The sequence below is a fragment of the Trypanosoma grayi genome (genome assembly GCF_000691245.1).
Source record: "Trypanosoma grayi strain ANR4 Tgr_233_V1, whole genome shotgun sequence".
Classification (NCBI taxonomy): domain Eukaryota; phylum Euglenozoa; class Kinetoplastea; order Trypanosomatida; family Trypanosomatidae; genus Trypanosoma; species Trypanosoma grayi.
The window spans coordinates 5128-21242 of record NW_008825852.1 but is presented as its reverse complement, the minus strand read 5'-3'; the positions used below and the strand labels follow the sequence as shown (position 1 = coordinate 21242).

General features: G+C 54.7%; 5 protein-coding genes across 5 annotated transcripts; all 5 read right to left on the bottom strand.

Annotated features, from left to right (window-relative positions):
* Window positions 1-332: 332 nt before the first annotated feature.
* DQ04_02331060 (hypothetical protein) lies at window positions 333-1781 on the bottom strand (the record flags this gene model as incomplete). Its single annotated transcript, XM_009311765.1, has 1 exon — window positions 333-1781. The coding sequence occupies one exon, from the start codon at window positions 1779-1781 to the stop codon at window positions 333-335; it is 1449 nt and encodes a 482-aa protein (XP_009310040.1).
* A 1489-nt stretch (window positions 1782-3270) lies between these two features.
* On the bottom strand, window positions 3271-5955 carry DQ04_02331050 (lanosterol synthase; the record flags this gene model as incomplete). The annotated part of the gene is made up of 1 exon (XM_009311764.1): window positions 3271-5955. One exon carries the CDS (start codon window positions 5953-5955, stop codon window positions 3271-3273), a length of 2685 nt encoding a protein of 894 aa, XP_009310039.1.
* A 585-nt stretch (window positions 5956-6540) lies between these two features.
* Window positions 6541-11595, bottom strand: DQ04_02331040 (putative protein kinase; the record flags this gene model as incomplete). Its single annotated transcript, XM_009311763.1, has 1 exon — window positions 6541-11595. The coding sequence occupies one exon, from the start codon at window positions 11593-11595 to the stop codon at window positions 6541-6543; it is 5055 nt and encodes a 1684-aa protein (XP_009310038.1).
* A 1250-nt stretch (window positions 11596-12845) lies between these two features.
* On the bottom strand, window positions 12846-14054 carry DQ04_02331030 (hypothetical protein; the record flags this gene model as incomplete). The annotated part of the gene is made up of 1 exon (XM_009311762.1): window positions 12846-14054. One exon carries the CDS (start codon window positions 14052-14054, stop codon window positions 12846-12848), a length of 1209 nt encoding a protein of 402 aa, XP_009310037.1.
* Window positions 14055-14343: 289 nt separating this feature from the next.
* On the bottom strand, window positions 14344-16029 carry DQ04_02331020 (hypothetical protein; the record flags this gene model as incomplete). The annotated part of the gene is made up of 1 exon (XM_009311761.1): window positions 14344-16029. The coding sequence occupies one exon, from the start codon at window positions 16027-16029 to the stop codon at window positions 14344-14346; it is 1686 nt and encodes a 561-aa protein (XP_009310036.1).
* Between the last annotated feature and the right edge of the window lie 86 nt (window positions 16030-16115).

Sequence of the window (16115 nt, the reverse complement as noted above, 5' to 3'; positions counted from 1 at the left end):
TCAATCAAGCAAAGCGGGCACAAAGACTCCAATAAGGCATGAAACGCAACATAATCAATGCATTGGTTCGGTCGTCCTTGTATGTGCTCTCTCTCGTTCTTGTTGGTACTGTCACTGTTTTCTGTTGTTGATACAAGTGGTAATGAGAATAGTAGTAGCAGTAGCAGTTGTAGTTGTGGTGGTGGTAATTGGAGCGTATTTCGTCTTTTTTTTCCATTCTGTACATTTCTCGCTCTTAACACGGAGGATAATTGACCCATTTTTCTTCTCTTGTTTCTCACCCTTCCTTCTTATGCGACCCTTCAGATTATCGGAACCAGTTCCTTTCTCTGTTACGAAGCCATCACATTGCGCATCTGCAGCACGAAGCGAATGTGACGTAATACATCCCACCCCGTGCTTTCTTCTATTGACGAATGCGTCATCTGCCAATCAGCGGCTTCAGACGCCATCATCGCGCGTTGTTGTTCTTTTAGTCGCCCCTCGTCATTCCTCTTGTTTCTATCATAGTTTGGTCCTAACTCTGCTCCACGCATATCTAGAGGCATCAACCCACCCGAATCCGCCAGTGGATCCATCTTGGACCTCGGCCTCACAGGCTCCAGCATTGCGTCTTCCCTGTATGGCAGTGCACTCGGGAATGGCATGCTATGAGCCATCCGAGCGGCGTGGGATTCGTATACAGGCCACCCTTCCGAGTCTTCCACTGCTCCCCTTACTCCTGTCCCACTCACCGCTGATAAAGGCGTTTTCTCGGGCAAATCAGAACGCCCTGGATGCGTTTCCACCGCAACAATGGAGTCCCTACGCGGGGAGTACGATGAGCTCTTCTTTAGTATTGATGGCGGGTTGCCGTTTCCTTTCGTTGACACGCCACCTGAGGCTGTAGAGGGCTGCATCGATGAGACTGCCTGTAATGATGTCGTCCTCGACGATTCTGTGCGGGAGACCAACGCGGCCGCTTCAGATTCACTGCTAACGGTCACGATAGGAGCAGCAGAATCAGACAGAGTCGAAGGCCATTGTGCAGAAGGCCGCACCGTGTTGCGAAACTCCGTGGCGCGAAGCGGCACCGGTCGTGGGGTGGGGAGCTTTCTCGTTTCGCAGCACTCGATAGCGTAGAGAGTCTCCGGTGGCCGTATCGGCGAACGCCACGTCTCACGCTCCTCAAAGGCCTGCAGAACCGGTTTCACTGGGGTGGGTGATCGTCGGGAGTTGCGCGCCTCAATGGCGTGTAGAGCCGGCAGCGGTGAGGCAGGGCCGCGCCTTGTTCGACCACGCTCCTGTGATCGAAGTGGTGTTTCTAGCGGCGTGGTCGACGGCCGAAAGTCACGCACCTCAACAGCATGCAGAGGTGTCACTCTTGCGGAGCCAGAGGATCGGTACAACGGGCGTCTCTCAGCCTGCCGATTCGCCATTAGAGGGGTGTCCAGCAAAGACATGGGAGTTGGTGGCACCGCCGCCGGTGTGTTGGCACCCGCGTTGCTCCTCCGTTCCTCAGACGCGACCTGCTCAAAGGCTGCAGCGGCGGCGGCGCCCGCACCACCGCTGCGGCGACCAACACTATCCCGCGCAGGGGTGGCGGAGGTGTTGTGTGAGTTGCTCGACACGATTGCAGCTTCAGGAGTAGTAGCAGTAGCCGGTGGAGTATTAGTAGCACCAGCAGACTCAGTTGCTTGGCCCGTGCCGCTGGTACTGTCGGTCGCCCTCAGTTCACTGTCCTTTAGACTACCATCCATGCTATTCTTTGTCCGCCCACTCGTTGAACTCGAGCAGCCCATGGCTTATGCTTGTTCAGTGTAGGCACGAACGGACCGGCCTGCTATGTGATTTTCTCTTCTGGAGTGCTTGTGTTTTCGTCAACCTCTTCTGGCTTATGGCGGTGGAGCGTACTTACCGCACCTTACACACCTAAGCGGGTTAAAAGAGGTGTTATCTCTTTGCAAAAAAAAAAAACGCAGCTTTTTTTTTTTAAGAGGGCGTGCGCGTCCCCTTTCCTAATATATGTTAGTGCAATCATTTGAGAGGGGAGGAGCGAAGCATCAATGTCTTTGTAATGTTACGCCAGGCATAAATGCATACATGTGCGTGTGTGAGAGTGAGTGTGGAATTACTCGCCGCTGCTTTCTCTCCCTTCCCTCGCTTTACGCCGCAACGGCCACACCCGACAGTAGGAATGAAGCACACATGCACACAGCAAGCGCGAGCGGCACATCGCGTCCGAAGCAACAAATCTATGGGCCCTTAAGTTCATCACACCCTCAGTTCTTTCTTTTTTTTTTTCATTTTTTCTTCGCCTTTTTCTTCGGCCTGGCTTTCTCTGTGTGTCGAACTGTGGATGCATGTTCCTTTCGTCATGCTTCCTTAGCCTTTTTTTGTTTGTTTGGACCGATGGCATATGCACTCCCACCCGAACCCATACTTGCGTGGTGTGATTGCTTCGTGTTTCGTTTTGTTTTTTGTTTCTTCGTTTTTTTTTGTTTTGTCTTGTTCTATTTCGTTCCTTTTGATTTTATTGTCATCACGCCGCTCCCATCTGCATCTACAGCGTCGCCCCCCGCTTCTGCTGAGGGTCTGCGGCAGCAGCCCCTGCACCGCGTCCTTCATTCTTCCTCCTGCCCGCCCGCTGTTGGAGGTGTGACCGTTTATTTATTTTTTTTTTTTTTGAAAACGTTCGCACAACTCTCCGAAAATAACCCCATCTCCCTGATGTTGTTGTTGTTGCTCTTGCTGCTGCTGCTGCTGCTGCTGCGGCGGCGGCGGCTAATGGGCCACGCAGACACGCCCAGACGTATGCATCGGCCTCACACGCAGAGGCACATGAGTGAAGATGCGAGCCAAGCACACAGAGCACGCCTCATCGCAATCACATCACAAGTCCAGCGATGTGTGATGTGACGCCGGCACCATTCTCTGTTGGTACCTCCCCCCACCTCCTCTCCTCCTCACTCGCCCGGTTCGTGAGACAGGAGACGCGAGGAGAGGCAGCAGCAAGAGGAGACCAAAGCGAGTCACAACAACAAACGAATTTTTTTTTGTAGAAAAAATTTGTTGCCACTACCACCTCGAAAGCGCACGCTGGCTTGTTTGTTTACTTTTCGTACTTTGCCGTTGTGTTCCCCGTCTAGCTGTCATTCCCTCGTCCTTCCTTGTGTTCCTCTTACCAGCCCGCCTTGGCACCCCCTCCCGCACTCACACTCACACACACGCGCAGAGAGAAAGAGAGAGAGAGCCTCGATCTCTCACACGAGCAGACGTTTCGCAGCGGACTCAGCGGTACCGCGCCATTGTGTAGCTTCTCTTCCAGCTGTTGTACGTGCCGAGCGCCCATACCGGCATGCTGTTCTTGTACCCTGGGTAGTGGATCGGGTTATTGCCGTTGAACACGCCGCTGATGCGCTCCTGCGCCCAGTCCCCGCTCGCCAATTGTCGTGACATGAGCAGGCGGATGCCGCGCTCCACTGCGACGCCAATCTGTTCACGTCGCTTCGGCTTGCTCCGGGCACTGTCGCCGGCCGCCGCCATGATGGCCATGACGGCCCACGCGGTGTTCACGACTTGGCTGCCGTTCGGGTTGTCGACCCACACACCACGCGCGCAGGCGGTGACGTCTTCACCCCACCCGCCATCGGCGTTCTGCCGCGCCAGTAGGAAGTCAATCAAGCGCAGGCAGGCGGGATGGTTCGCCATGTCGGCAATCTCGTGGGACACATACAAGGCACTAGCGACTAGCCACGCAGCGTACGTGAAGCAAACGGCCCAGCTTCCGTAAAACGCGCCGTCTGGGCACTGCAGCGACAGGACGCACTGCACACCCTCGCGAATGGCGGTGTTCACTTCGGCCCGACGATAATTCGGGTAGTGTTCGCGAAAGAGGGACAAGGTGTGGATGCAGCTACTGCTGCACTCGGCGTAGCAGTAATCCGTCATCACGTTCTTGAATAGGTCGGCACAGTTTAGAAGCTCCACGTAAAGTGGTGCACGCGTGGGCTCGTACGAGGCCCACCCACCGCCTCTGTTGCGCAACGACAATATCTCATCCACGGCGTCGCGGATGCGGGTAACTAAAAACGGCTTGTGACGTAGCAGCAGCACCACACGAAGGCCCTCCGCGGTGCAGTCTGACACCTGCCATGACTGCGGGCCAGTGCTAAAGTTCCATGCGCCTTTGGTGCGGTGACGGTAGAAGTGCGCGGCCGCCTCAGGATCTTCTCGAACCTGTGCAACATCCACGTAATGGTGAGCTAGAGCTGTTTCCTGTGGATACAGGAGCTCCATATTGCAGGCGCAGATGGCCTGAACAGCAAATGATGTGTCCCACAACTGCGATCCGTTGTAGCCGCTCATACGCATGCCTTCTGGCCCCATGAAGAAGTAATCATCTACGCGATCAACGTGGTTCTTGTAGCGCCCACTGTTTTCGCCCTCACGTATCCACGTAACGAGCATATCCAGCGCTTTGTTCACTGGACCGAGACATATGAAGTGTGTGTTCTCATCATCGTATGCGATGTGCGTCCATGCCACCTCCATTGCGCGCTTGCGGAGACTTTTGATGTGCCACCGCTCGTAGAACAAAAGCATTTTTGTCAGAAGCAAGTAGAGTGGTGAAAGTGGTGTATAGCAGTCCTTGACACAGATGTTATTGCGGTGCTGATCCCACTGAATCCGGCTGTACGGTTCAGTGTATAACTCCTGTCGCAGGCTCTCCAATACTGCGTGAGGTGGTGGCATCCATCGCATACCGTACAAATATGAAAACGGCACAGAGACGACACGGCTGTGGCACCACAGCCGGCCTTGTGAAAACGGCATCCACTCAGGCAGAAGCGACATCTCTGGGGGCACGGGATTAATACCATCCCAGCTATACAAACCCACAATGCAGAGCCATACTTTGCCCCATGTTGGGATGGAAACCGCTCCACCATGGCTGTGTATCCACGAACGCGCACGAATAATGTCTGCATCATCAGCTGGCACCCCCATGAAACGAAGTGCCACGTAGTTCAGCACAGTACCAAGCATTGTGCTGTGGCCCTCTGTGTGCTGACCAAAACCGCCATCCGTGTTCATGTAATTGCGCAAGTATCGTATCAGCTCTAAACGTTCTGCATCCCCACAGCGGCACGGTCTATCATCCTTGTGCCGGTGATCACTGTGTGGTGGAAACATCTTTTTGATATCTCCACCTGCAATAATAAATTTCACGAAAATGACTCCAGGGGCGAGGAACAAAGGGCCGCTGTAATCGTTCGGCCAATGACCCGAATACGGGTCCTGCAGCCGAAGCAGAAACTTAACCCCGTCCCGCATAGCATCCTCCGGCGTTTGGCGCCGTTTCACGGGTGCGGTACCCATGAGACCGAGCTGGTACTGCTCCAGAAAGCGGCGCCGCTCCGCCTTGATAAAACGCATGTCCAGCTCTTTCGTTGGTGTGGCTACTGCCGCCTCCGCCTGTTCATAGTGAGCCCCAATCATGGGAATATCACTGGATGGAATGTACTCCAGCCCTGCGGCTTGCGTCTTGCCGAGTTTGTTGCCCTCCTCCTCGTTCAACAGTTCACCGTAGTGCCAGCGTTGACGACCATCCTCGCAGCGCAGATGCCAATTCTCAAGAGGGAAATCTCTTGACGCGGGGACACGAATCGGGCGTACGTGTGGCACGCTCTGGAATGGCCACTGCTGCTGGTGCTGCATAACCCTCCGCCGGTTATGCCGGTCCAACACCACCAGCAGCCAGTGTAAAGGAAGCAGCACCGGCCATGTGAAGAAGAAGAAGACGCACAGGGAAACGTATTGTCCAACTGTTACTGCTACGGCAACAAAGTTGCCAAGAAAAGTAGATGGTGGTGGAGGCACTACACTCTCAAACGGGAAGGGCGCAGATGCTGGCGTGGACGATGGGCCTGAATGGCATTTGGGCGCATCGTCATCATTCGAGCGCACTGTCATCAACACCGGAGTGTAGTAGTACGTGATATATCCACACCTACAGATCTATTACAGCTGAAATAGTACAGATACCTAGACGAATATATATATATATATATATATATTTGTATGTGCTTATAACTATGGGTAAATTCGTTGAACGATGAGTTCAAACTCTTTATGTGTCAACTCAGAAAAAAAAAGAAATATACAGCAAAATAGCATTTTGTCTGTCATAAGCAGATGCTTTTTTGTCTGTGTTTTTTTTAATCCCATTGGGCATATTGTGTACTTATTGTCTCCTCGCCCTTGTTTTCTTTTGTTTAGTTGTATTTTATTGTCTGACTAGCCGCTCGGTGCCCACGCTCAATAGTCGTTTGAAAAGTGAATGTTGTTGTTCTTGTTATGGCTTTTGTTTTGCTTTGTTTGGTGGTGGTGGGGGGGGGGGGGNGGGGGGGGGGGGGGGGGGGGGTGCACATGACCCTTCTTGGCCGGATTGCAATATCGGACTTCCCTCGTCCTCCTTCCCGTATTCTTTTCTTCGGCATGATTCTCTGCTCGAACAACCAACCAACCTCACTGAGAACCGTCATGCTGTGGCATTGCTTAAGCCTCCTTCTTAATAGAATCGCTAGCCTCACCACTCATGGCAGTGACAGATGGCTGCGGAGCAGTTGGCTGTGGGGAAAGGGAGGCACCACGTTGCAATGGTGACTTTATCTCCTGCTGTTGGTGAAACCGTTCTGCCGCTTCCGCCACCATCTGCAGGAGTTCCTCGCATGTGGGACGCGCCTCCGGCATGAGTGTTAGGCATCGCTTTGCGATGGCCGTTAACTCCGGTAGCTCAGGGCATTCAGGTACCTCTGGTGGTTCAGTTGCGTACTTTAGAAGATTTATAATCTGCTCTTCGCTTTCGAACTCGTATTCGTACCAGGGGCCTTCAGATGAGAGCATCTCTATCACTGCACATCCTACAGACCACATGTCACTGGCTTTTGTAGGCCCAACGTTGCCGTCGCCTCGGAACAATTCTGGAGCCATCCACCTCAGTGTGCCCGCAAGGCGATACGTAGCTGCATCACAGTTGCTAGGTGCCTCTGCCTTGCCAGCACGGTCCACTGACTGGCTGTGTCCTCGGTTCAGCAGCTTAGCGGTACCAAAGTCTGACAGTTTGACGCGACCCTTGTCGGTAATAAGAATGTTCGCCGCCTTCACATCGGAGTGAACAATGTTATGTTGATGCAGATAACGAAGGCCCTCTAGTGTTTGTCGCAAATAAGAGCAAATAACTCCTGGGCCAAGCGCACCGAAGTTGTCCAGTAAGTGTCGCAGAGATCCACCAGGGACGAACTCAAGGAGAATATTGAAGTATTTCTGGTTTTGCGAAGATCCGAAGTACTGCACAATGTTCGGATGCACAGCCTTTGAGAGTACATTAATCTCTTCTTGTAGGCTTCTGTACTGCTGCAGCACGTCCTTGCTGGCTGGGTCACCGGTTGCCCCAGTGGGAAGAAGAACCCGTTTCACGGCGATGAGTTTTCCATTCGTCAGGTTGATACCAAGATATACCTCGGCGTTTCCACCCTTGCCAAGCATTTCCTCACCAATTTTCCACTCAATGGTCTCACGGTGGTGTGTACCACCGCCGGGTCGACCGCTGCGGCTCCTCATGTTCGTTCCAACACGTCGGCTACTACCAACACTGGTGTTGTTATTGGTGTTATGCGCTGCTCCGCTCACCTGGCTGCCGCTAGCCGCGGCAATACTCCCGTTATCGGAGGAGTTGCGCTGATGTAGATATGGCGTGCCACGTCTTGACATACCTGTAGAGTCCATGCGAGAGAGTGTTGGTGTGACAGCCGACTCCGCTTCTCGCAGTGGCACCCCTCGTTCATCCGTCAACAAAAACTGGAAACCCAAGAAGAACCGAGAAGAACTCAGACGAAACGTGATGAGGTCATGGTCACGCAGCGCGCATGATTTTCCCTTGTTGACCTTCTTTACGTTCACGTACGTGCCGTTGGCGCTGTTGTCGTGAAGCAGGACAATCCAGTTTCCAGATGCGATGGGAGGATGGCACGGGCTTGAGAGGCTTGATGTCTGGCGATGACCGCTAGAAGGGCTGCCATTACTACGATATTGGCGGATGCTAGGCTGCACGAACTGCGGCTGTGGGCCTGGTTGTCGCACAATAGTGAATTGAATACTACTCACAAATGTATCGGATGTTGTGGCGTGGCACTTACTGCTGCGACCGAAGCGGAATGCCTCACCAGAAGCCACGCGAATGAAACACGATGGAATGGTCGCCTCGTCACTACTCCGAAGCATCGCCCATATCGGTGGCTCCTCGTTGTTGAGACTGTTGTTGACAGTTGGGGAAGCAACAAAGTCACTGGGCGCAGCTGAGTTTGCTGCAGAAAGCGTCGCAATAATACTCGCTGCAGGTTGCTGTAGACGTGGAGAATTATGCGTGTGGTGGTGAGCCGAGCACGCAGGGTCCCCAGAAGCATTTTCCTCTTGCATCACTGTCTCGTCAATCACGTTCACCTCATCGTTCGTTTTCATATTCGAGTGTTCCATCGGCAACGGACTGATGAGCCGCGGCGCCGACGTGTTCTTTGTCATGCTTCGGCTACGGCCACCCGATGGGGTGCCCGTCTTGCGCAGGTGACTTGTGTTGCTACTGCCAGCAAGACCACCACCACCACTGCCACTTGGTCCACGGGCCTTACTACCTCGCTCCCTATCCTCGTCATTGACACCACCAACACCACCATCATTGATGAGTGCGTGCTCTTTCACCTCTTCCTCTCTGCTTGCAACGCCGGGGTTATCAACAAGCAGTGGTGACGGACGTTTGCTGGTGAGATGGGATGTTTGCGCTGACTGCGGTGTAGGCGTCAGCCCCAGCGCGGGCACCCCCGACGTTGGCGGCACTTTTGACCTACCATCCACTGCAGCTCTGAATACCTCATCGTCACCGGCATTATCATCATCATCATCAGCAGCAGCAGCAGCATTATTATTATTAGTGTTGCCGTCAATATCATCGTTGGTTTTAGCTTCATTGCTTTTTCTGCTTGGTGCCGATGTCCCCTGTGCCTCTTGAATGACGTCAATCGCCTGTGCCACCTGGTTCATAGCCTCTTTCAATTTTTGCAGCTGTCCGGCGGTGTTAGAGGAAGTCACCTCCCCGTTCAACTTCGTTGAAGAAGAGTCTGGTTTCGCCCCAACAAAGAAATCATCACCCAGGGTGTCTCGATATTTCTGCAGAAACTCGCTAATGGCATGCATAGAGTTTTGCAGTTGCGCCACATGGTGATTGGAGGTGGAACTGGGTGATGAGTGCATCTCATCTTGTATAACAAACAACAAAGGGACACCCGCGATGGGCCACGCACCCGCATCGCTTCTGTTGGCCACCAAAGAGCCGAAATTCCACGCCGTCACCGACCGTATTCCATTGACGTCACTGGAGTGTGTTGGAGGAGAGTCACCCAATACACAATGCATCTTAATTGGCGTCACGTTACCCCCAAGACGGTACTCCCTCGCCTCGGGTGGATAGCTCGCCGCCCGGCGTCCCTCCGAAACGAGCACCTCCGCCTTCGTGTAGTGTCGCGGCGGCCACATAAGGCCTGCCACGTCACCGTCCAACGCGGCGCCTTCGTCGTCCATGAACTCGCCAGTGAGAGGCTGCAGCGTCACCACCAGTGGAGCCGCCACAGAGGACGGGATGTGCACCAATGCCCGCAATGGCGACTCCAGCCGCGACCACCGCCCTCTCCGTTGCTCTAACCATTCTGCGTCGCGTGTCCCATCGCAGTGGATGTTGTGATCATAGTCACTCTGCGCTTCCGACGTGCCGGGAAGAGGGGAAGCGTGCACTGGCCAGCCTATCATGTCGTACGCCAACAGTCCAGTCTGCTGCTCTGCTGCAGGATTCCAGTACAGCACTTGCCCTGTCATGGGTTGGGCAAGGAAACACGAAAGTGGCGTCCAGTCAAGTGCGCAGTGTAAGCGTGGCTGGCGGAGAACAATAAATGAATCAGTGGAGCCACGCCGCCACTCCATCCACACATCCAATGTGATGGAGAAGAGAGCTGATCGCGTGGCGTCCAGTTCTGGCGCAGGGGAACTGTTGCGACTACCACTTCGACATCCCCGTGCAGCAGGGAGGGCATCTCCCACAGGTTGCAAATCTTGAGCATCGCGTGGACATCGACCACGCAGAACAACACGACTCACATTATCATCACCCATGCGTGACAGTGAAGCACGACCCTGTACCGTTGAGTAATCACCTCCGTCTCCTTCTAATATTGCCCCCGCATCTAGTGACAATTCCGGTGACGCGGAGCGACGCGCTTCTCTCCTGCCCCGTGGGCCCCTCTCAGTCCCCCCCAGACCGTCATTACCAGCAGGATGAACGACCGAGCGAATAACTTCCATCAGCCCACTCACATTTTCTACCTCGAGTTCCTTCAGAATAGCAGTCAACGGACGGCCTACGAGGTTCTCGACGGCGATGCGCACACGCGCCGCAAAACTCACACTAGCACTCACGATTATGTTACTACCCGAGTTTATAAGAAGATACGGTGCCCGAAGGTCGTCCGAGAAAGGACTTATTGTCCTTTTATTTTGCAGCACATCCGATACGAGTGGCTCAGTACGTTGAGTGTCCTTTCCAGCAAACTGTTTTCGCCAACGGCGCGCGATCACAGATGTTGGCACGGTCGCGAAGTAATTATGTCCCTCCAGGGAGGACGGAGACTTCATCGTATGCCGGTCCAACAAGGTTGTGGTGCGCTGTTGCAGAGCAATGTCTCCAGGTGGAGAGAGGCATTCAATGTCGTCAAGCATGTTTGCAGCGTTGCGGTAGCCGTTGCATCGAATAGGCGCGTCGCCGCCTACCTGCCACATATCGGCATCCCTGTGTCGCTGGCACTGCAGTCGTCTCTGATGCTGTGCGGCGACGCAGGCGATGCAAAGAACAGGCAGTGCAAGCCACATTGCCGACACCATCATCGTAACACCGCCCAAGTTTTGATAATGTGCCATCAGCACTGCAAAGTGCAACAAGCCTGTGACAAGGTCCGCCGCAAAGGAGACACTAAAGGTTAGCAAAAACCATAGATGCAGGAAGCATACCTTCCATGCAATTTCTACTGGGTACACGAGCTCACTGGAAACACTGTCGGCACGCACCGCCACGGTGATCACTCCTCCAGTCGTGTCACCACTCATCACGTGCGGAGAAACGAGCACGAGAATGCCTAATATCAACAGCTCTAGAACAGGTAGCACATTACGGCACCGCTTGGTCCAAGGCGAAACAGGAAAGCAGGAATCATCAGGGTCTCTAGTGAGCGGAAGGTGCTGTGGGAGGTGGGCAACGCTGCTGTCCAGACCGGGGTCCATAACGTCTCTATCATGCACTGATGGTGTCACCCGTCTCGGGGACAATCGCCAATGTAGCACCGCGAAGGCGAAGCCAATCAGAACGGATACAACTATAAATGCAATATGTGCGGGGCTCGCAGACCACGGCAGGAAGAGAAACACCCCAGTGAAGAGGCCACCCAGGGCCAGAAGCAGCCACGCCGGCAGCGCGAACGCGCCGCTGCAGAGAGCAGAGACCAACACCGTTTGCATCCCCTCCTCACTACACGTGCCGTCCACCAACGTCATTATATATATATATATATATGTCTGTGTGTATGTGTTCGTGTAGCAACGCCTTACAGATCGTACCGCTTCAGCTTTGATTTCCCCAGCGGTGTTCTGTGACGTACTGCGCCGAGGTTGTTGTTTTGTTTTGGTGTTGTTGTTGGGGAGTTTTTGGAGGGCGAATGTTGTCTATACAGAGTATACAACTGACTGAAATCGAGACCAGCAGCAGCAGCAGCAGCAGGCACGGCAGGTAACGAAAAAAAAAGCAAAGCTGAGAAATTATTGACGAAGAAAGCAAAAGAAAACAAACGCTCGATTCAAACACTCACGTACTCGTTTTTTTTTTTCTTGCCCTTTCCCTCCCACTTACCTGCCTTCCTCTTCGCACCGTCACCCTAAAGTAGTAACGCCTTCAGACTACTATAAGAAAAGTCACTCTGTCTCTTTCTTTCTTGTTTTGTTTGTTTGTTTCTTGTTTCCCTTGCGCTTCCCCCGCTTCTGGGATGCAACTGTCACACTTTGTCTGTATGTGTGTGTGTGTGTGTGTATTTGTTTGTGTATGTATGCGCCACTCACCCTCGCTCCCTCTCCTTGTGTGTGTGTGTGTGTGTGTGTGTTGCAGGCAGTTTGGCAATGGGGCACAGAGCGGGGCGGTGAGAAGAAGGGAAGGTGGATCCACCGCCTGCACCTTCAGTCGCTGTGGAGTCCTCCCTCCCTCTGCCTTCGTCTTCTGTTGCTTACTTGCTTGTTGATTGGTTGGTGCGCCTTGCCCCCGCCCCCTCTTGGGCTTTGGTGTTCCTTTCCCTTTTCTGGTTCCTCTGCTCTTTTCCCTCGCCCCGCTCCTACTGCCCGTCACAGGTGAGGGGGGGGGGAGTGCGGATATTTTTTTGATATCCTGCCAGTCCAAAGAGGGAGAGAAGCGAAGAGAGAGAGAGACAGAGAAAGGAGAGAGAAGCGAAAGGGACGTCATGCGGGGGGCTTGCGCCACAGTGGTGTGCGGGCGGAGAGGCCAGCAGGAGAAGGCTGCGCCCCCGGCAAGCAGAGTCGTTTCCGAAACACCTCTTTGCAGCAGCAAGGCCACAACAAAAACACAAACAAACAAACAAAACACCCTCGAATTTAGAGAGAGATGCAAACACATGCGCACCATCAGTCAACCAGTAGTAAAAATAATAATCAACGTTTTTTTTTCTCTTCTCTTTGCTTTGTCGTTTTAAGAACTGCAGTTCTGCCTACAGATCACCCCCCACAGTGGTGTCCTCCACGGGAGATGCCGCAGCCTCCGCCTCCTCCGCGTTGCGCTCCTTGTCAGCCCCCCCGTTGTCCACCTCATCATGCTTGTCATTGGACGCCCTGATGCGGCGCAGCAGCTCTTGCGCCCGCTCCTGCACTGTACCTCCCTTCAGCGAGTCGATGCCGTATGGACTCTGAGGCGGATGCTCATGCCTCGCCTTTTGGTGCTCGCGTATTCTGTGCAGCGCACTGAGCACCTGCGACTGATGTCGCCGCGCCTCATCCTCCGACAGAATACCCAGATCCGGGTCCTTCTCGTCAAGGTTGTGGTTGTTGTCGTTGCTCGCGTCTGTCTTTTCTGCGACCGCTCTCTTTGCGGCAGTCTGTTTGTAGTCTGACAGCAGGTGCTGTGCGAGACTCTGAAGTGCAGTGACGGTCCGCTGCGGCACCTCCTGGATGAAGTGCTGCATCTGGGTTGCGTGCACCATCATGCGCAGTGGCTTTTGATTTTCCTGCTGCTCCAGCTGCCTCGCCGTCCACTGCCGCCCCTCGCGCAGATAGGCCACGGCACCTGGGCGGAACAGGAGGAGGACGGGAGCCTCAAGGTCCTTTCGTGTCGCGTGCAGCACCCGGCCGTCGCGCACCATGCGCTCGACGTTCGCCAGCACATCGCTGCGGGCACTTGCGACAACGTCGCCTGCGCCGTCATCGCCGCCAAAGACGTGTGCGAAGGGATACAGATCAAAGTAGGTGCTTGCCTCGCCGAGGTCCATCACCGCCACGCGCGCGGCGGGAGGGGTTTTGGGAGGAGACTCCTCTTGCTGCTTTTGCTGCTCCTGTTGCAGCATGGTGGTAGCATGCAGAAGTGCTTCTTTTATAAATTCAACAGATCGCTCTCGTGCGCTGCTGGAGGAGGTGTTCACAAAGGCGACACACCACCACTCTTGTTTTGCCTCCATCAGCAACTCCTCAAGGCGCTGGGGATCTGGTAAGAAGCGCATCACCTCCCACACGGATGGCGGCAGTTTTTCACCCAGTGACGATCGCACCATTTCCTCCAGGCGGGCAATGGGAGCCTCGTGTTCCGCCCCAGCTGCCGCGCCCCACGCTCCAGTGGTGCCACNCCCTGACACCAGCAAAAGCAGCAGCAGCAGCAGCAGGAGTGGCCCAGCAGGCACGGAGACCCGCGAAAGGGGATGTCGCTGCATTAATGTAAGGAATTGGTAAGTGATGTTTGCTGTTATAACAGATCACCTCCAAGTGTTTCATGAATAAGAAGGAAGAAAGCAAAAGAGAACGGATGCGGGGCTCTGTCTCGACTCCACACACGCACACACGCACACATACATGCATACATGCATACATGCATGCATACGTACACACGCACACGGCTGCAGAAGAATCCAAAACATGTCAGATATTTTTCAAGGCCCGAATTGCTGGGCTTTGATGTTACCGTTATTTGACAAAAGATGTGGGTGTGGGTGTGTGGGTGTGTCACAAGTCAGCTCTACTTCTTTCCTCTTCTTGGTCCCTTGCTCTGAGGCGCTGCTGCTGCTGTTCCTCCTCCTCACGCCGCCTCCGCTCTTCCTTCATGTTCCGCAGGAACCGCTCCGCCTGCGCCCGTCGGCGTTTGTGCTCCCGCGTCATGGCGTGCAGTCGCACATCGCGCTGATCCGCCGCCGTCCCGCGGCCCTCCTCTATGCGGATGCTGCTGAGCACAAGCGCAATTTTTCTGATCCGCTCCTCGAGGTGGCGCAGCGGGTGCTGGCACGGGTCCTTGTCTAAGAGCTCGAGCGCCACCCTGCTGTTGGCGCCGAGGTACTCCACGACAAGCATGTAGTTCTCCCTCTCCCGTGCTTGTTCGGCGTCGAAGATATTGTCGCCGGGCGACATAGTTGGGCCCGCACCACCCGGCTTTGGCATGTCGCTCAGCTTCTGCCGCACGCGTGCAACCAGTGCGGCGTCCTTTCGTGCCTCCTGCAGCACTGGCATGTCGCGTAGGCGATACAGCACTCGCAGCCTGTCTTTCATAGGCCCCAAGTACATGCGGTCGACCTCGTCGTCGGTCTTGCCCTTCAGCTCGGCGTAGCCAACAGGGGCGTTAAACAGCTCATCGTCCGCCTCATCGTCCTTGCTGTATCCCCCGCAGCGCACGCCGTTTGGGACTTTGACACGCTTCCACCAGCGGCGCTGTATCCTCAACTCAGCCGTGCGGCGCCGCGCGTTGAGCTCCATCACCGTGGTTTGCCGTAGCTCGTCAAGAACGAACTGTAGCAACGGCTGCACAAGGGTGGAGAGTTCAATGCAGCCGCAGCGTTGCTGGTGCTGGAGCACCGCACGCGCAGTGGGTGTTATCGGGCCGCACTCCACGGCGCTGCCGCAGCGCAGTAGAGTCTGTGGAAGGAACATTGGCGCCTCCGCCGCCGGGAAAAGCAGTACGGGAGGCAACTCCCGCAGCAGCTGTAGCGTTGCTGGTGCATTATTCTCCTCAGTCTCTGCGTTACTGCGCAGCCTCTCCAGGACACTGGGGTGTACGCGGTAGGAGCGGCGTCGCGGGCCCTTTGGCGAGAGGAGCAACTGCAACAATTCCACCTTTGTTTTTGAAAAAGCAGGCACAGCAACATCACCCTCGTCATCATCATCATCATCGTTGGTGTTGCTATCGACCTCTTCATCCACAAGGAAGAGTGGATGTGGGGCAACCCCATCATTGGGCGAAGACTCTAGCGATGCCCTGCCTTTGTGTGTCGTCAAGTTTTTCTCCCACAGCTGCTGCAGTTCATCCCCCGCCTCTGATGCGTCCACCACGAGTACACGGAATCCGTGTGTATTCAGCAACACTCCATCGTCTTTTTGCGCTGGAGCCCGCACGTTATCTGTTGCGTAGTTGTCATTAGATTCATCAACAGTAGCATCCCCGCTGATGTTGCCTATGCCGCGCCTTTTGGCCGCCTCGTTGCGCAGGCGGTGGACGGTCGCGCTCAGTTCCGCCAGCAGCGGCAGCAGCTGCTCGTAGTGGAAATGCGGGAATACCTGCGGTGCATAGAGAACCACAAGTGCACTCTCATCGCCGTCTTGCCACATCTTTTCGGTGATATCCACCCCCACGCTAAGCGGCAGGATGTCGAAAGGAATCCCCCCCTTCAGAAGCTTTCCCCCGTTGCGCAGCTTTGTCAGCATATCATGCAGTGAAACCGCATCGACCCCACCGCGCTCACCGCTGCTGCTGCCGCCGCCGCCGCCATATTCAGGAGTGTCGATAGTGG